The 26,434-nt window shown below is 40.4% G+C and overlaps 1 protein-coding gene across 3 annotated transcripts in view; it reads left to right on the forward strand.

Annotated features, from left to right (window-relative positions):
- Positions 1 to 13,337: 13,337 nt before the first annotated feature.
- Positions 13,338 to 26,434, forward strand: part of LOC117472180 (myotonin-protein kinase) — a 39,414-nt gene continuing 26,317 nt past the window's right edge. For all 3 annotated transcript variants that reach the window (XR_004554885.1, XM_034117337.1, XM_034117338.1), the window contains exon 1: positions 13,338 to 14,351. Coding sequence is in view for 2 of the 3 variants with exons in the window: in XM_034117337.1 (XP_033973228.1) it covers positions 14,186 to 14,351 (166 nt within the window). In the remaining variant the exon portion in view is untranslated. The remainder of the gene's footprint in view (positions 14,352 to 26,434) is intronic.

A 26,434-nucleotide genomic window follows, 5' to 3' on the forward strand; every position in this document is an offset into this window, starting at 1 on the left:
CATCTAGAAACGGAAAAGCTGTTTTATTGTTCATGGATTATCAGAAATCATTTCAAAGGGACACAGACACATTGGATTAACCTATGGATTAACTTCAGCAGCGTTTTTATCGTTTTAATGCCAGTGAAGACCACTTTGGACCAGACTACGACACAAGGTACACCATGTTAGCATTTTTAGCTACCTAGCGCCACATGTTTTGATGTCTGTTTTTGTTTATAAAATCGCGATTTCGTATAATTGAGTGATAATGAGGGTACCCTTCGATTCTGTGTCACCTCACGATGTGAAACGATGTCATGGATGTGCAGAAAAGATAAATAATAAGGTTTTGTGAGTGATTTTCGGTGCAGTAATCTGTTAGCATTTTTTGCTCGTTGCTAATTCAGAGGCTCAGCGTTAGCATTGTGTTTTGTTTTTTTTTAAATAAATTTAAATGATCAGTTAGATGAGTTTCTTCCCGTTACATGGATATAAAACATTCATAGTTTATTAAATGAACATGCCCTCAGACACTGTTTCCTGCAAGATGTTGCGGCAGTGCCCCGGTACCGGGGTTTCTCGGGCTTAACAGGTTAATGTCCTTTTTGATTATTGTTACACCAGGTCTTGTCAAAACCTTTATTCCATATTCAATATCCATTACTAAACAAAACAGCAATTCTACTCCACTACAATTCAGAGGTTAACCTGGTATATTTACTCCACTACATTTATTTTAGTTAATTGCAGATTCTGATTAATGATGTGAAATATAAACAACCCTTAAATCAGACTTTAGTTACACCTGAGTAAAATTCAGGGAAAGGTGATTGTCAAGTGCCAACAATCAGGAGAGATATTTGATAGTTGCTGCTTGAGAAGACTAAACATTTATCTGCAGATCCCTATAAAGTATATTCATTACTCGTTATTCTCTACTAATAGTTAATTAACCTGTTACGCACGGCCCCCCAGGTACCGGGCGGATAAACGCGTCATTTGCAGGAAACAACGTCTAAGGAATCTTAATATTTAATAAAACTATGAATGTTTTATATCCATGTAACGGGAAGAAACTCAGCTAACTGATCTTTTTAATTTTTTTTCTCCAAAAAAAACCCACAATACTAGCACTCAGCCTCTGAATTAGCCACGAGCGAAAAAATGTAACCTAAAACGGCACTTCAACTCACTCTAACTCCCTTATTACTTATCCTAGATGCACAGCCAACCACTCGTTTTTGGTGTCCTGGAGACACTGAATCTAGTGGTGCCCTCCTCAACACTCAGTGATAAACATTTGCGACGCTATAAACGAAAGCGTACATCATAACATGTGGAGCTAAGTAGCTAGAAACGCTAACATGGCTTACCTTGGTCAAAACTGGTCTTCAATGGCATTAAAACGATAAAAAAAACGATGCTGCAGTTAATCCATAGGTTCATCCAATGTATCTGTGCCCTCTTTGAAATTATTTCTGATAATCCATAAGCAATAAAACTGCTTTTTAGTTTCCAAATTCCAGAGGGAGAGATCCCTCCACTCTGCTTTAATTTCCATGCGCACAGCCCCCACCTTTTCTCTTTACAATGAGTGTGTATGTGGGCCTCCCCCTTCGATTCTATTGGCTCTAACGGTCATAAAGGTATGTCAACCATCAAAATCGAGCAAGGGGGGCCAGAGATATAGAAAAAAAAACATTTTCACCCAAATCACCTCAGAGGTGGGGTGGTTTTGGCTAAACCTCTCTAAAAAGGTCAAATGTCACTTGTTTTGCATCAATCTTGATACAGAGTACTTATTATATGTTGTACTTTGGATTCCTAAAGCTTTTAGTCTACTAACCCATCATCCAAGGGTAGTTTTCACTATCTGTAAAAAATAATTTTTGGACGGACACTATAATTTACAGTTTTTTACTATGTAAAATCTGAGTTTTCTTTAAAATAAAAAACATTTATATTGATTCTGACACTTCTACATCCAACTCACAGATGTAACCTTGCTTTGATAAAAGAAATTATTCATATAACCCTTTTAGAAGTTAAGTTGTAGTCATTTGTTTTGGGCATGTCATTTTCGAGCCTGAAACATGAAAAACAGGCTAGGTGCTTAACAGGTTAAAGACTATATATAATGGCTATTTTGCATATCCCTTTCAAGATTTCAAGATTTTCTAAGGTTCATTGACATATCATATACACAACTAATTCAATAACGTGATTTAACCACGAGGCGGTGCACACAAGGTACACACAGCCATAATAACTTTGTATTATTATTATTTCAGGTCTCCCTTGAAAAAGAGATCGTTGATCTCAATAAAAGCTACAAACAAACAAACATTATTAGTGTAGGACACTTGTGTATGTATAACATCTGAAGATGTGTAGTTTTATTCATGTTTTCACATAATTGTACAGGATATTGCTATATTATTTCACATGTTTTACTTCTAATATCTGATTTGTAAAACATCACAGACAGAAAGGTATATTCGTCATTTAACAGTAAGTTATTGAAATTGTGATTCCATAGATGTGTCTCCCATCACCCAAATCCCCTGACTATTCTCTCAACTCAGTATTTACATTCTTATATTCAAAGAAAATCAGTAATATCTTTAAAAACTACAAGTCCTTTTATATCAGCTGTGCACTGTTATGGTGTAAATATAACCTATCTACCAATTGGATCAAATATAAAAGTCAGCCGAATTAGTATTGATACTGCAAGGAGACGTATTGTGTGAAAAGAAATCTAAGATGTTGTTTAATTGCTGATATATTTATGATCCACGTCACGTTTTCAGTTTTGGGGGCAGTGCTTCCTGTTTGTCCAGAAGTCTTCTCATCAGGGGCCTCATTTATAACGCCTTGCGTAGGATTGACGTGAGAAGGTTGCTTACGTAGTACAAAGCAAAAAAATAGGTACAGAAATTTTCCGACATTTTCCGATTCACAAAACATTGCGTACCGGCGAGGGAAGTGCGTACCGGCACTTCCTACGCCTGTTTCCCTTTATAAATCACAATCGACTCGAAATGCGGCGCAGCTTTTGCAGGCTTCACGTAACGCCCATATTTGCCTATAAATAGTCAAAGAAACGCCCATTCATTCATTCATTTTGACTGACTGCATCAAGAAGATCGCAGGAAATTACGACCGAACAGCTAAAAAAGACATCTCACACCGTGTCAGATTTTGGTTATTTTGGGGAGGTCGAGATAAATCATATTGTTTGGTGGATGCAGTTTGAACCAGAGTAGCAGCATGGAGGTCGGATCGTCACCAAAATAAATAAATAAGTGGTCCGAAAAAAGTTAATGACAAAAAAAATACACATAACCTTCCTCATGCAGTGTGTTTGTCCCGGGGACAGGAGACACCCCCTTGATGAGAAACTCTAAGAAATGATCGGGGAATCCCTCCGGAGTGGAGTCATGACGACTGGATCTGAATTATTTTGTTGTATTTGGTGGTTTGTGTTCCAGCTGTCGATCAGCAACTATATATCCATAATCCACCAGTTAAAGGAAATACAACTAATGTGTTGTGTTATATTAGCTGTACAATTTACCACATAGGTGTTCTTAGTTTCCATAACTCCTGTGTTTTACGAGCGACTTATCAAGTCTTGGCAAACGGCATAAAACACGATTAAACGTGATAGTATATAAAACCATGCTCGTATCTACAACCTATAGAAAAGCAAAACGGCGTCAGTTTAGACGTAATTCTGTCCTCCTGCTTACCGCATCATTTATGAGAAAACATTTCATAACATTAACACAACATATTCGAGGTGGTTTTAAATAACATATCCGTATTTATTTATTTCTCCAAGTTATGTTTTTGTGTGCACTGAGGAGTCGCAAACAGGCGTTTGTTTAATCATTTTAAGATTGGCTTTAATCAATGTTTGAAAATGAATTCTTCATATGATAAATGAGAGGTAACATTTTATTTATTTCCACATATTTCTCTCCATTCTTCCTTCTGCCAACGGTGTCGCAGTTTCTCGTCTCTCCCGTTGTTGTGCTTAGTGCGTACGCATGGGTTAGAGTTTGCGTGGAGGACCGCACATTTTCCCGTCAAGTTAGTATTTTATAAATCGCAAACATTGCGTAGAAACTGGCGTACGCCATTTTTTGAGCGTATATCCCTTTATAAATGAGGCCCCTGGGCTCTATGAATACAGAACTATGGCAGATATGTAATATTTAGTGCAGCCGAACCGTGTATTACAATGCCGTTATGTGATGACTTTCAAAGAGAAAAGCAAGCACACCGAAGCTGTTGCCTGGCAACGTAATCGCACAATGTCACGTCCGTTAATTCCACATCCACATGGATTAACATCGATTTAATACATTAATGTAGCCTTTGTTTCTGCTAAAAGAGGTGTCGACCAGCTAGGGCAACAAGAAAATCGGCGAAATCGAGTGTGACGATTAAAATATAAATTAAAAACATCTAATTTTGACAATAAAAAACGACCAATAGTCTTGGTAGAGCATTTGCTTGGCACTTTCGGGTATTTCTCCACTGGTTGGGCCATGTTAACAATACCGTGTAACTGTCACGTTTGAAGGGACGAAACCGTGACATATTCACATCTCCCAGCATGGTAGATCGTCACATGTTCACGTCTTGCCGTGATACCGGGTTGAATATAACACAACACATTTAGTTAGTTGTATTTCCTTTAGGTGGATTATGGATAGTTGCTGATCGAAAGCTGGAACACAAACCACCAAATAAAAAATAATAATTCAGATCCAGTCGTCATGACTCCACTCCGGAGGGATTCCCCGATCATTTCTTAGAGTTTCTCATCAAGGGGGTGTCTCCTGTCCCCGGGACAAACACACTGCCTGTGGAAGGTTATGTGTATTTTTTTTGTCATTAACTTTTTTCAGACCACTTATTTATTTATTTTGGTGACGATCCGACCTCCATGCTGCTACTCTGGTTCAAACTGCATCCACCAAACAATATGATTTATCTCGACCTCCCCAAAATAACCAAAATCTGACACGGTGTGAGATGTCTTTTTTAGCTGTTCGGTCGTAATTTCCTGCGATCTTCTTCATGCAGTCAGTCAAAATGAATGAATGAATGGGCGTTTCTTTGACTATTTATAGGCAAATATGGGCGTTACGTGAAGCCCGCAAAAGCTGCGCTGCATTTCGAGTCGATTGTGATTTATAAAGGGAAACAGGCGTAGGCACGCAATGTTTTGTGAATCGGAAAATGTCAGAAAATGTCTGTACCTATTTTTTTGCTTTGTACTACGTAAGCAACCTTCTCATGTGAATCCTACGCAAGGCGTTATAAATGAGGCCCCAGGTGTTTGTCAAAGTCAAAGATGGTTCCTTGGTATTCCAGGTCCTTCAAAGTCGGGACTCTTCCTTATAAATCAAACAACACTCATTGGAGCAGTACTGTGGAGTGTGCTGCTATGTGGGGAAAATGGATGGTGTTTCGTTTTTTTCTTTCAGTGGAAGAAATGGTTGCAGGAAATGGCACTTGGAGCAGGGAAAGAATCATCACCATTTAAACTGCCTGGTTGTGCAGCGGACTCAGCTAAGGTTCAAGTGAAGGCGGAGGATCATCTAGAATGATGATTCTCCAGAGCAGTCAATGTATAAGATCATATATCAAACGCTTCGTTCAAAGGTTCGGTCAGATCATAGAAGTGTTACATGTCACTACTTAAGTTGTTTGTTGTTGACCAAACCTGTGACCGCAAGCCAGCAATTACCTCAGACTCACAATGCTAAAACAGGCAAAACACACATGTGACTGGTGTAGTGCTGTTGGTGGTCGTTTTCATCTAAAGGTGGCCTTCGCAATAATTGAAAGGGACTGCAATGTATGCAACAGCTTACAGCTGATGTGCACTGGTTCCACATAAACAACTTCCAGTTCACAGTTTGATACATTTCATTGCATGCATATGTTCACATTGCTGGTGGAATGAAATGTTACTTTTGGTGTGCGGCTGCTCACATCAACACACCAACAGATACAGTATTTCTCTGGAGCGTAGCTTTTGAGGTTAAGTCTTCATTTATTTGTCATGTTACCACATAGTTGCATGACGATGAAAGCTGCAGCCCCATCATAAACACACAACGAACATGTATACAGGATCAAATATAAAATAAAAGACACCTCATAGTCCTGCCCGTCCTGCCCGTCCTGCCCATCCTCCCGGACCCCAGAACATCCACCTAAAGTTTCCTGCTGCGCTGCTCCTCAGTGCCCAGGCCATCCATCTGTTAGTTCCCCTTAAATCCTGTCAACGTGATTCAAACTGCAGTTGGTCAGCACAACTTTGTGTCTGCCTGTCCTCAGCTATGTGATGGCTTGATTAGAGCTTGGACTCAATGTTTGGCTAAAACTGTTGGTTCTATAATGAAATATTAAAACTTAAATGACAGCTTACCTGACTGATGAAATCAACTCAAGAATATCAGACATATTCTAAATGCTAAAGTTGGGGAATAGGAAATCACAATGAGTTGGAGGGGGCTTATCCAGGCAGGGGAGTGTTATGGCCGTATTCACAGCTTCCTCCCTATCTCTCACCAACTTCCAACTAAGTGGGGACCTTGCTCCCACCTCTGTTTCTTACTCTCTTACTTGCTACCCTTTTCCCTTAACCTATCCTAAGGGAGTGCTTGTTCTTCCTTCTGTCTGTCTGTGTCTGTGTAACCCAGCCAAATTGTTCTTTTTGTGTCTATATCGACGCCGGGATCCGGAGTCGAGGCTGATCCTCTTGCTGTGGTCCTGTGCCCTGGATCCTCTATCCTGAGTTCTGGATTAAGTCGTGGACTTCGGGTCGTGGCTGGGCCTGTCTCTGCGGTCCTGCCTGGGTCACGTCATGCTGCTTCCCTGATGGCTCCCACAGGATTGTTGACATCCTCGTGGATTCATCTTCTTATTATAGACACATGCATTTCCAAACATTTGGTCTACCTATGTTGTAAATGTATTATCTCTTCGATTTACACACAGCATCTATTGCACGTGTGTCCGTCCTGGGAGAGGGATCCCTCCTCTGTTGCTCTCCCTGAGGTTTCTCCCATGTTCCCCTTTAAACTGTGGGGTTTCTCTGGAAGTTTTTCCATGTACGATGTGAGGGTCTAAGGACAGAGGGGGTCGTATTCTCATACTGATACTCTGTACAAACTGTGCTGTTGTATTTGTTGTAAAGTGTCTTTACTGTAGGGTATTTTGTTATATGTACAGCACTTTGGCTCGACCAAAAATCGTTTAAAAATGTGCTATATAAATAAAACTTGATTTGATTTATTTGTTTTTGTTGAGTGCAAACCTAATATTTAAGAAAAGTGGTTCCTGATTCAACAGTGTTCTTTTAAGAATCTTATCACTAGAATAGAGAACATATTGTTCTCATTTTTACTCAAGATCTTTTTTTCGAGATACAGTAGTTATGGACATACCAAGTCACCAACGGTACAAATCCCAGTATTCATTATAAAACTGTGCATCTGGGGATCTGTGAGTAATGTGTAGTGAGGAGTCAACACACTCTTTGGAATATGAATACTAAACTTCATGTAAACATTATCACCATGATGGACTGGACCTCATACCAGTGGTGTGTGTTGCTCTGCTGCCCTCTAGAGGCCAGTGGCTGTAATCACATGGTCACTTGGTAACTTGATTGGGTCAAATGATGTTATATTGCTTTCTGTTGTGAGGGCACCTGCATGTAAAGTAATGTGAGTGTTGTTGTTGCAATGTAGTGTAACCTTGCTGTGCCTCTCAGGGTTTTTTTTTGTTATCATCTATGTGCTGTCAAGTAGCTAGCAAGGTTTCATACTTCAGCTTGTCATGCTGACCAATGCAAACCCATGTATCCAGAGTGAAGAGTCCCTCATATAATCAACTTTCACATAAATGCAAATGCAGTGTAGTACATTAGCACACCAGACTGACCTGGCCATAAAGAAAGGTGCAAATAGACCTAGGGTTATCACTAAACATAATAAAACACATTCCACGTTGGTCTTTTCTTTTTATTATACAATTCTCAACAACCTGTGGCTTCAACCGTCAATCAGCTATGTCAATAGCTGCATGTACCATTTAATAATATTTGTTTTCATAATCAGGAATCCTCACCAAATTGAACAAAGAAGGACATGATGGAAATGCATTTGTGAAAAACTAAACTGGAATAATTTGGGAACCTCAGGATTTGAAAATATATTGTTTGGGGATAAGAAGCACATAAAACAACTTGGCTTAACATTAACACTAAGTTCTCAACCAACATTCATATCATCTTTTTTCTCTTTTTTGAATAGGGGTGGACCATAATTCACATTTAAGTGACTTCCCTGTATGATTTTTATTATTTTTAAGGGACACATGTATCCAATTGTATCCATATTTTGAGGGTTCAGTCAGGGGGATTGTTTTTACCACTGGAACAATCTTCATAAAGTACTCCTTTTAAAAACACCCACAAAGGCCACTACAACAACAACTGCTAGCATTTAGTAAGCTTGCCTCGATGGTAATCATCTCATGCCTTTGCTTCTGGGATTTGAATCAGAAAGTAAAAAGTCCTGGTTGTTTTTGTCTCTGGTTGGGCCATGCAGGACCAGCAAACGACAGCAGTTAACCACATATCAGATTATTTTAAACTAGAGTTATCAATCCAAATTTCACAGTACTGGAATCAGCTTGAAATGGGCCTTATTTAGCTCACATTGTTTTATGCAGTTATCGCAACTTTCCCAAATGGTTTCAAACATGCAGAGGTTACATTTTACAAGGGTCACAGCCAGCACAGTGCTATCAGCCCTATGAGCCCTTATGGCAGGGTGGAGCTTCCAAGTGGGTGGGGGAGGTCGGAGGGGTCAGCCGGGAGAGACACAGTTGACTCTGGGATGGTCCAATAGAAGACTTCCTCACAGCCGTGCTGCAACAGTGGACATTAAAACACAGAAGAAAGAAATCCAGTTGAATCCAGTGTGTGTTGCACTGATGCTTCTCTAATAGTGGCAACACAATAAGATGACTGGACAAAATGTCTTTGAAAGACTGGATTGTCCTTTTCTCTGTCAGTGTAAATCCAAAATATTGTAAGAATTAACCAAGAATTGCCATCATTTTGACCCTGACAGATGAATGTGTAAGAGATGATGGTGCTCTGGTCTTACCGTTCTTCCATCCCTTTGTCCTCCTGCGCTCCACCAGGGGAGTCTTCTGTGTGATCTGCACTGTGGTCCCCCTCCTCTTCCTCTAAGTTGTTGGCCAGGCGCTCTACGCTCTCCGGCAGCCTGTGCTCTATGGACTCCACAACTATAGAGGGAAGACGCTCCCTTCGGTAAATAATATCCTCAGGCAAGGAGCTGGAATCTGGATCCTCATTGGTGTTGGCTTCAGGGAAGATCTGGTCCAGGGAGGAGATGTTGATTTATAAACTACTTGGAATGAACTTGATATTAATTATATAAGAAATGGCTGATGATTACGGAATTTAAAAAAACAACACTAACTTACTAACAAAAAATAACCAACTTTTGAGACACTGCTATTGTCTAGCAGTCACGTCCCATTATTATTAAGGAACAACCTGGTAACATTAAAGGAAATGTGTGCAATTGTACTGAGATGTTATCATTTAAACCACTCATTTAGATTTTAAGTGATGATATTTACCAGAAAATGGGAGTTCACTGCATTAGAGTGAAGTCAAAGACCCTTGTGTAAAGGTGTGTGTTATACCTGGTAGACTTTGCTCGCTCTTCTCTCAGCTGGTCTGTCGTCCATCTGAGATTCACCTTGACCTAGAGTGGGGTTCAAACTGTTTCAAACACACACACAACACATTTCAGGTACATGTTACATTTCTCTGTGACGGTATCATCCAACCTCATGGATACTAAGGCAGTACAGAATCAAAGTATGCCTTATTTCCTTCAAATCCACACCGAAAAGACTTCAGCAGCTGACTGAGGCAGAGCTAAACAACTGGAAGTGGTTGTCGTGTGTTTGCTGTAATGTAATGGATTAACTGTATTCCCTATAGAAATAAAGATAGGAAAGGAAAATCTGTGTTATTTGTTTAATTGGCCATCATACCCAACAAGGTATTTTGGTCTTTAGGTACTGCTTCTATCTGACCCTAAGCATTATCCAGTGTTTAAAAATAGACCATTGTACAGAAGCTGTACATATGTAAAAGTCTGATAAGACCTAAGATCATAAAGCTTTATCTCAGGGATTTTCTAAACTGGACTCAATCCATAGCAGTGGATAGACATCTGTGTGTGTTCCACAGAGAAGGACACAACACAAGTAGGAATGCGCAGAGAGGGGGCAGGGAAAGACGCTGTGCTGCTGTGTTAATCCTGAAATTAAGAACTTAATGAAATAAAAGGCTTAAAAACAAGTGACTCCTCAACTCCAAGGATGGAGGAGGAGTGAGGTAACCTGGATATAAAAAGAAAGCCCTGGGTGTAAGAAATATAGTCGAAGATTTGGTTTGAATACCTCAGGAAAAGCTTGCCATGACATGTTTCTTTTGTCTTACAGGTAGGCATACATTCATTTCAAATGAATGTACAGTATGTGTGGGAGGTCAGTATGGAGCATATGAATAATAAAGGGCCCCTTCAGTAATCTCAGTGTTTACATTGGCCGATCAGTCGCCACTCATTTTTAAATGAACCTATATGGAATCTATATTTTAAACATCACGGCATTTCACACTTCTAATAACGTCATGTTATACCTGGTGTGGTGTGTAATCCTATTTCCATCATGTTTCATTTACAGTGCTTTAAAAAGGTACAGGTACATTGTGTCAAATATCGCTTTAGACGGTATATTATGCAGCTTACCTGTGTGAGGCAGGAATACAGCTCATCTTGAATGCATCATAAAGGACCTTAAGGCCCAGAGATCCAAAACAAGAAGGTATTCCAAAAAGTCCAACAAGCTGGACTATTTTCTTTGAAAGTATATATTCTTGGAAAGTCTGCCACACTTTGCTGTCAGTCCCTTTCTCTTCCCTCCTTCTGCCAGTCACAGATTCAGAATCCCATCATCCCCTCCTCTAATTTGTCTCCTCCCCTCCCTTGATTTTCTCAGAGTGGTCCACTCAGTGACGCACACAACAATGCACATTCACATGGAACCTGCCTCCCAAGCTGACAGGCTTAGTGTCACCTTCCATTAGAAGCAGAGCCTGGATGTAACATGTGAGGTTGAGCAGCACAGGCCTCCCTCGCACATTCAGATTAGCAGGTTAGCTGTCCTTGCTGACATAAGGGTTATTTGACTTCAGAGGCTTTTCAACCAAATCATTCAATTTGCTGAAGTCGTGCCAGATTATGAAAACCACAGATAAGGCTAATTTATAAGGTTTGAACAACATTTTGAAGTAAAGGCATGTATTTGTTGGTATTTCAAACGAGAGAGTGGTGCATTTAAGGCAGACTATTACTCTCACTTTTAACTGAGTCAAGAAAAAAAAAAAAAAAGTCTATACTGATAAATGTCTGTCGACTGATACTTTAGTTAAATAGGAGTTCTTTTCTCGTCTGACCAGCAGGTGGTGCTACTACATCTATGACAGTACTGTCCTCTGAACTGTAACCATGAATAAGTACTTAGATTCTTTGCTTATGCAAAAGTAGAAATAATGTGGTTTTAAAAAACTCCAATGTTACTTAACTGAAAGTACAAAAGTAGTGTATAACCTAAATGTACTTAAAGTATCAAAAGTAACAGTTCTTTAAATGCAGAATGTCTCTTTTTACAGTATTATATTTGTATGCAATATTATATTATCCTGTTTCTATCACTAAGAAATGAATGTGAGAGGGATGATAAGTTGTAAGTGTATGTCTCTTCAAAATTGAGGTTGCTAACAAGTGACTAAATGAGACTGCTAAATGTCATCACGCCAAACACGGGTCCACCTTTAGCTTAGTGTTGTAGATATGAAGTCATGGCCCCTTGATGTAGTTTGTTATTAGCTTTTTATTAGCCATTCCAGCGATTGCATTTATGCTTCAAGAATCATAAAACTTAAGTTAATAATGATACCCTGAGGAAAACAACATGGAAGTAGCATTAAAGTATGTTTGCCAGAGGGATCTTTTTCTGCAATATTCCAAAATACATTGGTTAATCCCATTGCTTTTTGTCAAACAGTGCTAACCATGGCGATGCTAACTTCCGGTTCGACCTTCAACAATAGGAAATCACAGCACCACTCTGTTGGTACTCTCCATAGATCATGTCCTGTCATGTTCATTGGGGATATTTGATACAAAATCTGCCTCAGGGGGAATTAAGTAAAACATTTGGAAATTGTTCACTAAGACTTAGATAAGTGTCACATTTTGAAGCCATAACCCTAGAGGGGATGTTGCATAGGGAGTGGATGCTTTTGAGCAGAGCTGGTAAACAGTACAGTAGCTATGCACTATAACATACCTATACAGCTATATGGTCCTGGTGATCATCATAGTGCTTGAGATACAAATACTGACAATTGTTCTTTCTATTGGCAATATTAATGGATGTCGACAGGAAGGCACAATTTAAATGTGATTTCAATGTAGTGGGGAACTGGCCAAATGGCACTTCCTAGTTCACAATATTCATATCAGAATCAGAATACCTTTATTAGTCCCACAGAGGGGACATTTGCATCGTTACAGCAGGAAAGAGCCACAGACAGCCTAATGTTACATATGTTAAAAAAAAACTAAGTGACATACTTCCATAGAAGCAATATAGCATGTAAGTATCCAATGTAGTCATATAAAGATGGCAGAATAAAGTTAATAATAATGGAGTTAAGTGTTTATTAATCATGAGGGTTTGTACACAAGTCAGGATGTACGATACACATACAGTATATGAAAATATGTTTTTTGGGCTGTAAGATTAGTAGCATTTGTTTACTTTTTCAAAACTAGAAATAAATCCATAATTTTAAGTTTATGTTGTTAATATGTAAATTTTTGTGTTTATAATATTCCTTATTTTTCCTTCAACTGATTCCTATTTTGTTATATTTTAAATAACTGACACATCTTCTCACTCAAGTGATCAGTGACACAAAAACGAAATACAAAAAATACACAAATACTAGCTTTGTATACAAAAATATGCTTTTATTATTAAGCTTGAAGCTCTAGTTTGATGCCACTGCAGCTGTAGGATAAAGAATCACGTTTAAGGCGGTGCTGTGTGGCAGCTGTGGTGTATTTATAAAGAGAGAAGTGGAAGGAGGCCGTACAGTGGAAAAGTCGAAGCAGAAAAGTTGGGGAGGAGAAAGAGAGGAGAGAGACAGAGAGTACAGACACAGAGAGCTACTGCATTAGAGGAGGAAAGAGGGACAGAGTGAGTAAACGGGTAAACAGACGGAGAGCGAAGGAATTTCAAATCCACTGAGCTGGGGAGAGGAAACTGTTCTGCAGGATGGAGACATGACATGAGCAGGACTGAGAGGGGAGACAGGGGGGAGAGATGAGTGACACAGCAGGGACACACAAATAATCACGGGGACTCAAAGACATCCTTGGACGGTTGACAAAAAAGGAGATTTGCGCTCTTCAAAACATGACATGAGTGTAACAGCAACAGTTCAGGTCAGTGGTTCCTGTTTCTGTCACGGGGGGGAGAAAAAGGGGAAACAAGGACAGGTAATACAAATGTAAAAAAGTGATAGACGTAAAAGGGAAAGAGGATTTGTTTCAGATCATACATGCTTCTCTATTGGGTCTTGCTGGAGAGGGAGGCAAAGACCAAAAAAGGTCTGGAGTCAGAGCTGGAGAAACTGCAGGCTTGACAGATGCTGCAGAGCCATGGGGAGAGGAGAGGGGAGACAGGCAGAGACAAACAGGAGGGAGACAATAACGTAAGTGACAGTGAACTATAAGAAACTTGGGGTGTGGTTAGGTGCGATCCAGAAAGAGTTCCAGAGAGTCAGTGTGTGTGACAGCGGGGGGGTCAGGTGGCTCAGTCCCAAGAAGAAAGTGAGGGCTGGCTGTTACTGTAAGTGTGCTTCAGTGATTCTAAACAGAGCAACTGTTAACCCTGAGGAAGAAGAGTTTTACTGTAAATGCGACACCCCATGGACACCAGGGTTTCAAAGAAATTCTAAGCCAAACGGACCCCTCACCCACCGGGCACCATGTCGACGGGCCCTGGCCTTGGTGCACTTGTCCCCGCCGAGGGGCTCCAGTCCACAGGGCCTGTTGGGCTCCAGACCCTGTTGGACCTGCTGGTGGGGGTCTACCAGGAGTTCTACTCCTCACACTTTGCAAGGGATAAGTACGTCTCTGGCTTCCTGCAATGGGGTGAGTGTTTTCCTCTTGTTGCTAAGTGTATACGTGTGTGTGTGTGTGTGTGTGGTGTGTGTGTGTGTGGTGTGTGTGTGTGGTGTGTGTGTGTGTGTGTGTGTTTGTGTGCGTCTGTGCGTGCATGCGCGCGTGCGTGTGTGCGTGCGTGTGTGCGTGCGTGTGTGTGTGTGTGTGTGTATGTTCTTGTTATGTACCAGGTTCTTCTGCTTTTGCTTGACTGACTCACACATGAAGCCACTGGGAAGTTCCTGACAACCGTTTAAATGAGATATTAACATGATGACCTAAATTACTCCTCCTGTTTCTGACAATACTTGTTGCTTGGCGACCACTTTGTTTGGCAAGGACAGTGAATCGATGCATCACCAAACGTAGCACTGCGTGCGACTGATCAAATATTTTAGCCGTTTAAGAGCTACATTCCTGAGTAAGGACAACACAAGTTCATTCATTATTGATTAACTCTGTCAATGAGGAACTGTCTCAAAGTGAATCCACTAATTCCATGTTGGTCCTTTGACTTGCTCGCATTGTTTAACTGTTGAAGAACTAATGTAGGCAGAAAGGAGCCTTTACAAAGTTTCACAAATCCACTACACATTATGTTCATATTGGATGATTCTGCTCTTACAATTGACATGAGTGCCACTGCAAGTTTGTAACCTTATATGTGTGTGGCTTCCAAAACCTTTACCAATCCTTTGCTCTTGACGGGATGAGTCCCTGAATTAGTTATTGATGTCATGTGTTTCAGCTTTCTCCACTGGAACAGACTGCAGCTAACCAAACCGAGCCATGGTTTGTTTAAAACAATGTCAGGATTAAATATAGTGATGGTTTATTGTTGATTCATTATTTGCCGAACTGTGGGCTGTGTTTGGCCAATAAAAAGTCAGTGAAGCTTCAGGTTTCATGGGTCTCAGCGCACTTGATGACATCTCCACCTTCATTTATGTGCTGGAGAATATTTTGGGAAGCACATAAACATTTGGATTTATCCTTAGAAAAAAGTCTGGACTTTGATTTCTAAACCGTTGATTTAAGTTTGGGTTCATAAATGACTTACATCACATTGGGTGCTGGAATCAGATGTTTTCCTAAATAAAATATATATATTATAGGTCACATGGTATGTCCTTATTAAGGAATTTATCATAACATATGTTTATAAAAGAAAGGACTTTTTCTTCCTTTTACAGAGCCCCCCGAAGCCGTTTGAAAATACATAAAAGTACCTGGGTAAAATAAATAAAGAGATAATGGTGATTTCCTAAAATAAAAACATAACATCATGAAGACAAAATGAAATAAGAATTAGTGAGAAAGAAAGATTAGCGCTGTTTGAATTAAGATAATAAAATAAGTGTTATTTGCTTTAAAACATGACACAAAATGGAATAGATGTTTGACATACAGTTTATTCACTACTGAGCATGTTGAAACAAAAGTCATGTTGTTTTTCCACAGATCAGATTATGACACACAATCCATATTTAGTGTTATTATAATGTACAGGATGCGGTATACAATATGTGAAAAAGACTTCCATACGAACAAAAAATATCTGATTTATAAACAAACTCATATAGCGATAATATTACTATCAAATTGCACTAAACACATGAATGATTTGATATTCATCTGCTGTAAATCCACACTGGATTCCATTTAAAGACCGACCGACAGACAAGGTCAGCATTTGTTCAGGGATTACAGCAGCATATAAACAGCTCTCTAAAATGAGCTGACCTCTGAGTTCTGACCCAGAGAGCAACCGGAGACCACCAGAGCTGGGGGGTTACTTTCAAAATGGAATAAAATGATTAGTTACCTGTAAAATGTATCACAATAAGAAATGCAATGTAAATAAAGACAAGAGCACATGTATATCAATAAGATGTTTTATGCTTAAGTGTATTATATTACAATAATGACAGAACAATGTGACCTTAGAAAAGAAGAAACCAAAATATTTAGGATAAAAAATATTTTATTTATAGGAAAACCTGCCTTTCATGAAGCATATCCAGGCAGCAGCCTATACACCAACACTGACACACCTGAGCACATACTACAGTTTGAAATAGCAGAAATAAAATCTGAGCTGACAGGAAATGCTCCATTTTAGTTTAACACACACAGTTAAGCTCACACACACTATTTAATGAACATATAGGTTCACCTGCTGAATTAAAAGCAGAACAAATGAAGCAAAGAAAGTGAAAACCATAAAGCAGATTCAGTATCGTATAGATTCACACTTAAAGTATTATCCTACAGAACAGTACAGCTTACAGAGAAGAGAGAACATCTGATCCTTTACAACAAACACTATATGCTCTTTTTAGGTTTTTAGTGACATTGTATTCCTGCTAGTAATCCATCATTTTTAGAAATGTAACAGAAATCTGATTACATATTTTCTATGTAACTAAGTTGCCTTCTTTTGTTAAAAAAGCGTCACGTGGTAACGTAATCAGGATACAAAAAAGAGTAACTGTATTACCTTTTTTTTAAAAAGACAATCAGATTGCTTGTACATTTTTACAAGAATGGGTAGTACTAGCAGTTACAGCACTTTCATTTAGGCTTTCATTCTTCTTTATTTTAAATGTATTTTTGTTTTAATGCAATAGGTCACCTGACTTATTAAACACAAATACAGTGTTGTTTGCTTTTGATTCATGTATTAAAGAGCCATTTTGTATACAAAATAAATTGGTTTCTTCTTTTCTAAGGTCACATTGTTCTGTTGTCTTACACTGCAGTAAAACATGCGGGTACCTGCCTCTGCTCTGTGTAAGTCTGATAGCATGTCATCACACCTCAACTCTCACCCCTTCGTCCTCTCTCCTCCCTCTGTCTCTACTAGTGTCAGCAAACCCCATGCATGTGACTGTGTTCAGTACCGGGGGCATGGGGCCATCATGTGCCCTCAGTGGTGGGACACTCCAAATGTAACCACACAATGCGTCCAGGAAGGAGGATCCAGTGTCCAATGTGTCTGTGTTAAGCCCCTTCCTTTGGTCAACTTTTTGTTTTAATCAACTAGTCTTTGGCATACCCCATAGTGAAACCGCATATCTTAAGGGTGTCTTGTAGACACTGGTGGTGATTGTGATGAGATTAGAATAATAAAGATCTGGATTTGATGAGGAGTGGACTTCTGATGAGCTCAACTGGATATAAAGACTTGAAGGAGGGCCTCAGTGATCTCGTCTTTCAGCTGACGCCAGCAGAATAAAGAATAGATATACAGTTTGGCACAGCACCATGATTGACCAATTGGCTAATTGTTTACTCAAAGAGTGCACTCATTATCAGCGTTTTAGAGGCAGCTGAAGGAGTGAGAGAGGAACAATTCAAATGAATAACTTAAATGTATTTAAGATTTGAACTTACAATAAGCTTCATTAGTGTTCTTCGCAACTACCCTACTGAGGAAATATTTATTGTGAAGTCAGAGGCATGTGGAAAGTATGTTTATTTGCAATTTTTATGAACCTTTCCTAATGCGGAAAAGCTTGCACAATAATACTTTAACACTCAGTTATTGTGTTGCCGTCTGTGAAGCTCAGTGAGGCCTTGATCATTAAGGTTTGCTATGACAAGAAGAACTGGTGGATTAGGAGGGAGACTGTGAGCTGAGCCAGACATTTCAATATGACTGTGACAGCCAATTCTCAACGTATCACCCTCTGTTTTCATGTAGCTATCGTTCCATAGCTCCATGTCTGTATTGCTTGTGTTCTGGTCACCCTCTACATGGTTTTCCTAATAGGTGAGGTCAGTAATGGATACAGAGTCAACATTTACATGAGCTGACTGCATCACTGTTTTTTTCTTTCATTAAAAATATCACTAGTAACAGCAAGTAACAGTAGAGTTTACATGTTGTCCTTTGTGTTGATATGAAATCAACATCTAATAAATTGTACATTAATAATAACTAGAGAATGCAATTCCTGAAGAAATTGCTAGTGGGAATGCTTTATGCTGAAAAGCTGACGCTGAATTGCTATGCTGAAATGTAATGTGTAAGAAGAAAGTGAAGAATTTAGATTGAAATGATACATGAACACTGGGGGCTTGAATGTGTGATGAGTGAAGAAAAGAAAGTAAAGGCTTGGAAAAGCAGCAGAATATTTGAACTGCAAACTTTTGAACTAACTTGATGGCGAATGATCTGTCGCCATGGCAACGGCATTTGATGACACCCCATAATACGCTTAGATGTGTTGATGGCTGCATCGTTACCAAACCTGTGAAGTTTTGGGCCATTTCGAGCATTTTAACTGAAGTTGTGAGAAAACCGTGTTTCATGGTGAGCATTGTGTTGCCATGGCAACGGCATTTGAAGAAATCTCAAAACTGTCCCGTAGATGTCTTCACGGCTGGACTGTTAGCACACGTGTGAAGTTTGAGCACTTTTTGAACATTTTCATAGGAGTTATAGCGACATCGTCTTTTATGGCGAGGGATGCGTTTCCATGGCAACGGCATTTGAAGAAACCCCATAATTGACGTAGAGCTGTTGAGGGCTGGACCGGTGATATACAAGCGAAGTTTGGGGGACGATCGGACCGTGTCCATTGGACTTACAGCGACATCGTGCTTCATGGCGAGTGGTCTGTCGCCATGGCAACGGCATTTGATGACACCCCATAATACGATTAGATGCGTTGATGGCTGCATCGTTACCAAACCTGTGAAGTTTTGGGCCGTTTGGAGCATTTTCACTGAAGTTATGAGAAAACCGTGTTTCATGGCGAGTGGTCTGTCGCCATGGCAACGGCATTTGATGACACCCCATAATACGATTAGATGCGTTGATGGCTGCATCGTTACCAAACCTGTGAAGTTTTGGGCCATTTGGAGTATTTTCACTGATGTTATGAGAAAACCGTGTTTCATGGCGAGCATTGTGTTGCCATGGCAACGGCATTTGAAGAAACCCCATAATTGACGTAGAGCTGTTGAGGGCTGGACCGGTGATATACAAGCGAAGTTTGGGGGACGATCGGACCGTGTCCATTGGACTTACAGCGACATCGTGCTTCATGGCGAGTGGTCTGTCGCCATGGCAACGGCATTTGATGACACCCCATAATACGGTTAGATGCGTTGATGGCTGCATCGTTACCAAACCTGTGAAGTTTTGGGCCGTTTGGAGCATTTTCACTGAAGTTATGAGAAAACCGTGTTTCATGGCGAGCATTGTGTTGCCATGGCAACGGCATTTGAAGAAACCCCATAATTGACGTAGAGCTGTTGAGGGCTGGACCGGTGATATACAAGCGAAGTTTGGGGGACGATCGGACCGTGTCCATTGGACTTACAGCGACATCGTGCTTCATGGCGAGTGGTCTGTCGCCATGGCAACGGCATTTGATGACACCCCATAATACGGTTAGATGCGTTGATGGCTGCATCGTTACCAAACCTGTCAATGTGACATCATCGTGTTCCATGACACAGGTGCTTATATTTGAGCTAACGGCGACAGCTGTGTGTCACCAATAATGTATAAAATAGGTGGAACATGTTGAAGTCAGTATGAAGTCTCCATCAGACAGAAAAGAATAGGCTCAGACAGTGGGTGTTTCTCAATCGCGAGTACGCTTGCTTGGTAGTACATGTCTGCCGAGCATCTTGCTTCAGAAGCGAGGCAAGAATACTTCCTGGCATTCGGAAAACAAAGGGTGTTTCTCAATCGCGAGTAAAGCTGCTCCAGAGCCACTATTTCAAGCATACTACGTCATCGAGTGCCGCCGAAGTACTGTTCCAATCTCCAGCATACTTGGAAATCTACCGAGCCCGGCGTACTCCGTTTGGAGAAATATGGAGGCTGCACATGAGTACACTCCGCGGTCTTAAAATCCCCACAATGCTTTGCGCATGGACCAATTTCCCCAAATCTGTGGCGGAAAATGTAAGGCGGGGCCTCTCATATGACGCACACCTGCACACTTGCTAGCCTGTTCCACTCTTTGTTTTCCGAATGCCAGGAAGTATTCTTGCCTCGCTTCTGAAGCAAGATGCTCGGCAGACATGTGCTACCAAGCAAGCGTACTCGCGATTGAGAAACACCCAAAGAGTGGAACAGGCTAGCAAGTGTGCAGGTGTGCGTCATATGAGAGGCCCCGCCTTACATTTTCCGTCACAGATTTGGGGAAATTGGTCCGTGCGCAAAGCATTGTGGGGATTTTAAGACCGCGGAGTCTACTCATGTGCAGCCTCGATATTTCTTCAAACGGAGTACGCCGGGCTCGGTAGATTTCCAAGTATGCTGGAGATTGGAACAGTACTTCGGCGGCACTCGATGATGTAGTATGCTTGAAATAGTGGCTCTGGAGCAGCTTTACTCGCGATCGAGAAACACCCAGTCTGTTAAACTTCAGTGACCACGTCGTTAGCTCAAACACGAACACCTGTGTGTTATGACATCATCGTGTTCCATTACACAGGTGTTTATATTTGAGCTAATGAGGTGTGCAGAGATCAATTGTTCTGAATGAGAGATAAACCTCTTACATGTGAACGTTTTGTCGAAGAACCGTAACAGATATCTGTGAAATTTCAAAACGTGAAGCATGTCAAGGAAGTTGAGTATCTGAAGTGTAATTTTTGTGTACTTTCGGGTTAATAATGTGGCCTTTTTGGCAGTTTAACTAAAGGTGTGCGGCTGCTACCGTGAGGAAATATCAGCCTGAAATTACAATGGGCTTTAATGGAGGCATGTTGAAAGTTTTTGTCACTTCATGCCCTCAAGAGGCATTTTGTTTAATTATTTTTACTTAATTATTTGTCATTTTTCAAGCTACGAGATGTTTTCCTACGTTTGTCATGAAAAATGATGTCTCAGGAATGTAGGGTTTGGGAATTATGGCAGTTTTTAAAAAGAATATGAAGGCAAATTTCAAGATTTCCTCCACTCTAGCTGTGACATCACGCACTCTAGTTAATGTTAAAATCTGAAGAAAGCCTCTTTACCAAGGTCTGAACAATGTTTAATATCTCTAAAAGTAAGAATCAGATTTAAAAGTTGTGTTACACGAATAATGTCAGAAAGATGTGTAACATTTTAAAGTTGGAATGAGGTTTCTGAGTGAAAGTCGCATGAAGATTTGTTGAAGTCTGAAGAATTTCTCCATTGACTTCAATGGTTAAAAATGGGATGTATTATGGGATGTATCTCTGGAATTATGAAAGTTATGAATGATAAAAGTAATAGCCATCAATTCCCGACCGAGCTGAACGTTTTGATGTTTGAACGGAGTTTCTGCGATGTTGAATGTGGGAGGAGAAGAGGTCCAAAATAAGCCGGCGGAATAATAAACTTTTTGTCCGTAGCATAACATATAGTGGGAATGCTGTTATCAGCATTCCCACTAAATACTTGTACAGTCTAGCACAATTCATTCACAAACCATGTGTTGTATAGCAGCTGTCTATGTGCTTTCAGCCTGATACAAAACATTTGTTATCCACATATCAGAATGGATTATTACGGAGGGTTTAGTCATCAACATGTGCAGTCATGGGATATCATCACAAGGCCCTTCAGCTATTCAAATGTGTTTCTTGTTTTATGTCCTAATTAGAACTGTGTAGACATGAATCAAGCAAATGACAAGCAGAAATGTTAGTAACAAATCTTACATAGAGACTTTCCATCATATCAAATAACTGTTCATCAACACATTTGATACATTTTGTAAACCTCTCTCCTCCATCTTCTTTGCCCTGACGTTCTTCATGGAGGGGAGTAATTTCCATTCATGACGATAGGAAGCTGGCAGAGGGGCCGGGCGAGCACTTACACTGGAAGTCTTGAATAAACACAAGCTGGCACACAAACACAGGACATACGTACATACTGTATACACACACACACACACACACACACACACACACACACACACACACACACACACACACACACACACACACACACCGACTGTTCCACAGACTTTCTTTTTTTGGTGGGATACAGCTGCAGGAAGCAAGCAGAACAGGACGGACAGCGATGTCCATTTCCTGCCCAGAAACAAACAGAATCATTTTTCTCCCAGTGTTGGGATTTTTACTAAAGAGCATCTGTGAAGTGATGTCACTGAGGAATGAGCAGACTGTTCAAACTACACCCAAAAGTTATCAAGGTGTTGGGTGGACATTATGTTTTTCATGGCTTTACTGTACATCAGGAAGTCATCGGTCAGACTTCCACATAGCTAAGGGAATATTAATCGACCTAGACAACTACATGAGGCTGTACGGATCTGGATTTCTGGAGCAATGACATATCCCACCTAGCCAAACGTCCTAGCATTTTTTGGATTTGGCCAGGGTGAAGCACGTCTGAGCACCTTGTCTGCTGTCACTGTAACCTAGACCTTAGAGACAAAGACGGTACAAAAGAAGTGGACATAGTCATCGTGATTCCACCTATGGGTTTGTTGAATGTTTTTTAAGCTGAGAGTGGTGCAGGAATGAGTCCTAAACCTGTAGATAACTTAACCTTTTACCACTTCCAGTCCCCTCGTCTCGAAGTCAACGTTTTTCAACAAGTTTGCGGTTAGAAGTCTGAAATAAGGTCTGTGGTTAACACGTGTTCTACAGCAACTTTTCATTAGTAATAGTATCCAGATATTTCTGACATTGCACTTGTCTGACCAATGCTTCCATAATTGCCCATTCAAGCTTGTACACCCTCTTTGTGAGTGGCTGTAGCGTTTTGTTTCTTTGTAGGCTCCAACATGTTGTCATGGATTTAATGAATGAGTGGTAAGTGGAGACTCAGGGATGTTCCAGAATATGACAAATCCTATAATGACCCTGATTGAAGTGTTTACAAGCTTTAAAGTGATCAGATGATTTGACCTTCTGGATCTTCCTTTTTAAGATGTGGTCATTTTGTTATGACTCTACTTCTATAACATGTGAACACACACACCGTTTCCTGATCGGTGTGTCCCTTCAGTTAGACAGAAGATTATATTTACCATAAAGGGAGTTCCTCTTCAGCAGAGTAACTGTCTGAATTGGAGTTGCTCAGTACATCTAAAAATAGCAGCTATCATTTATGAATTGAGGCAAGTTTTCCAGTCCTTCATTTTTATTTTCATTCCCCACCTCCTCACACACTTAGAGGAATGCAAGAGAGAGAACCTGCAGGCACACACACACGCTGTGGCCTCAGAGCTCAACATTTCCTGAGTCAGAGGACAATCCTGTGACAAGGATCCTTTATCCTCAGCGAACACATGCTGTCGCCCTGGGTCAGGGGCTGGGCATGCATGTTGCGTCACAGAAAAACACACAGACGACTGTTTCTATGCTAGAATAGAAATAGACTGATGAATGGACAGCATTCATTTTGATGTCATACAGATCACTGACCTTTGTACTATTGCACTACATAGGGGTGGCATCTCGGTCTGTAGGGACTTGGCTTGGGATCTGAAGGGTAACCGGTTCAGGTCCAGATCGGACCAAAAATACAGAGTGCGGATTGGTAGCCTGAGAATTGCCAGTTCGCCTCCTGGGCTCTGCCGAGGTGTCCTTGAGCAAGGCACCAAACCCCCAACTGCTCCCAGGTGTTGGAACACTGGCAGCCCCTTCGCTCTGCCACCTGCCCCTTGGTGCAAATCAAGGACTGAAATCCCCATCAGGGCTTAATGAAAGTGATCTTAATCTCAATCTCTTTAGGAATTTATAAAAAGTTTTAGTTTGTTAACAGAAAGAAAAAGGTAGATATATAAACCAATTTAATTTGGCCGCATTTTATGTCTTGTCTGTTTATTCGTTTTTGCTTTTATTTATATTGGGGGCAGATGATGATGATGGTTTTAGCAATGACATAATAGGGTCACTTGATGTATTTTAAATGTGATTTTTGAACCTGATTGAGACTGTGTGCCTTTGTGTTCTATGTGTTACCTGGCTGCTAGACTAAAGTTAAAGTGAAAACAAAGAAAGGCTATAAGAGGAAGAAGATTATAGAACATATAGAGCTAAGGCAGAATGCAGCAAAACATCTGCATAACACATTGTCTCTTGTCTGTTTATTTCCCTCAATATATATAAATCATGAATTGTGGACTTGGAGAGTTTTCTCTTCGGGCAAGTTTTTTCCCTTGCCCGTCCACACGGCGGCGTGCGTTGAAGCTTCAACGCTGCTTCCCATTCACTTTGAATGGGGTGACGTCACGCTTTGCCGAACTGCATTGTGGTTCCGTCGCTTCGCTTTGCCTCCGTTGCTCGCTTCAAAAGTTGAGAAAAGTTCAACTTTTCAAGCTTCGACGGAAGCGTCAGCCAATCAAATCATATGCCAGTACAAGCTCTAGCCAATCAAACTGCGTGCTTGTGTGTCCGGGGCGGGAGATTCATGTGATTGGTTGTTGGTCGAGCTTCAGACACGCCCACCGGCAAGCTTCAACGCACGCTGCCGTGTGGACGCTGCGTTAATGTAATCTAAGTGATGCTAATTATGTGCTAGCTCTTGCTTCGTAAGTGTTAGAGTAAATTAGATTGTAAGTAAGTGTAATTCTATCAATCTTCTCATCTATGTCTTACTGCAAGAAAACAAATAAGCTCAGTCCGCAAAATGTCATACTATTTCTTTTATTGATGTAATTTTCATGTAACATACCTAATTGCATAAATGATTTATTTATTTATGTGTTTATTTATTTATTTATATATTGTATTTATTAAGTTACTTATTTATTTAATTTTGGCTTAGCACAATCAAACAAACAAATCAAGCATGCAGGGTTTCAAATGACCCATCTGAACTCCTTGTATGAAATTGAGGATAAGGATATGTTTTTTCAACTGTGGTACTGTGGGTGCTTAGGAAGTTTAAGTCCTACCATCCTTAAAGACACAAAACATTTCTGCGTTACCATCAAGCGGCAAACTCTGGGGAAGAGCCGGGACGCCAATACGGAAGTGCCACAAACTGCAGTTCATATATTGGCCGATAGGCGATGACTGCAGAAAGGAGCAATTTCCATAGACCCCAATGTTAAAATGCCCAATTTCACAGCAGAATAAAAACGTTTCTAGCCCTGGCTCCAATACATTTTATTATGTATATAGTTAGATTCCACCTTCGTGATTATGAATCTGTGAGTGAATTGTTTTCTAACGCGACCCTTTTATTTATATTAGGTCTTAAGGTTTTTGCATAAATTAGGGCGTGGTCACTTTGATGGACAGGTACGTGCCTCACTGTCAGCTAACAGCAACTTGTCCACTCTGCTAGGCTACAACGTTAGTTAGTTGTAGTTGCTGTACTTGACCCTTTAGCCGTGTTCGTGGTGATTGTGCCTTTTAGGGAATATTGTTACAAATACCAGACAATTAAAATGTCGTGCTGTGCGCTTGAATGTACTAACAGACCTTCCAAGAAGTCTACTCTCAGCTTTTTTCGGTGAGTAAAATGATAATATTATACATGTTAATCCCGTTAGCAGGTGTTTGTGTGCTTGTTAGTTTAGCTTGTTATGTAGCTTATTATGTAGCTTATTAGTCAGCTAAGGACGTAACCCTTTATACATGTGTATATATATATACAGTTTAGTTTATGATTCAGCCTTTTATAGTATATGGCTGTGACGCCCATAATGCTAAACGGGAGCAAATGTTAAAAGGGGACCCAATAGAGTGGCGAAGTCCCTCCCCTTCCGGTTGAGCCCCATGGGACCTTATTTCGGAAAAGTTATGCATTGAAGTCAATGGAGAGAGAAAGATTATCTTTCGATCCCGTTTGAATTGTGCCACGAATTACACATATGATGTTTGTCAATTTAAAAGATAATTTTGCAAGTCAAAAAAATTAAAATGTGTCGTAAAACTGTGAAGTAACACATTTGTTTGTGTGAAAGGCTCAATGAACTACATCTCTGGTCAACCACACACGTCACCAAGATGGCCGTCACTACTGTCTTGTCAACAAACGATTGACTATCACCACAATGAAACACGTCCTGAAGAATGTCATGCAAAGCCTGCCTTCCTTTGATTCTCTCTGAACTGCCTGGTCGTTTTAATGTTTAATGTCAACCATTTGT

Source organism: Trematomus bernacchii, unplaced genomic scaffold (assembly GCF_902827165.1).
Source record: "Trematomus bernacchii unplaced genomic scaffold, fTreBer1.1, whole genome shotgun sequence".
NCBI lineage: Eukaryota > Metazoa > Chordata > Actinopteri > Perciformes > Nototheniidae > Trematomus > Trematomus bernacchii.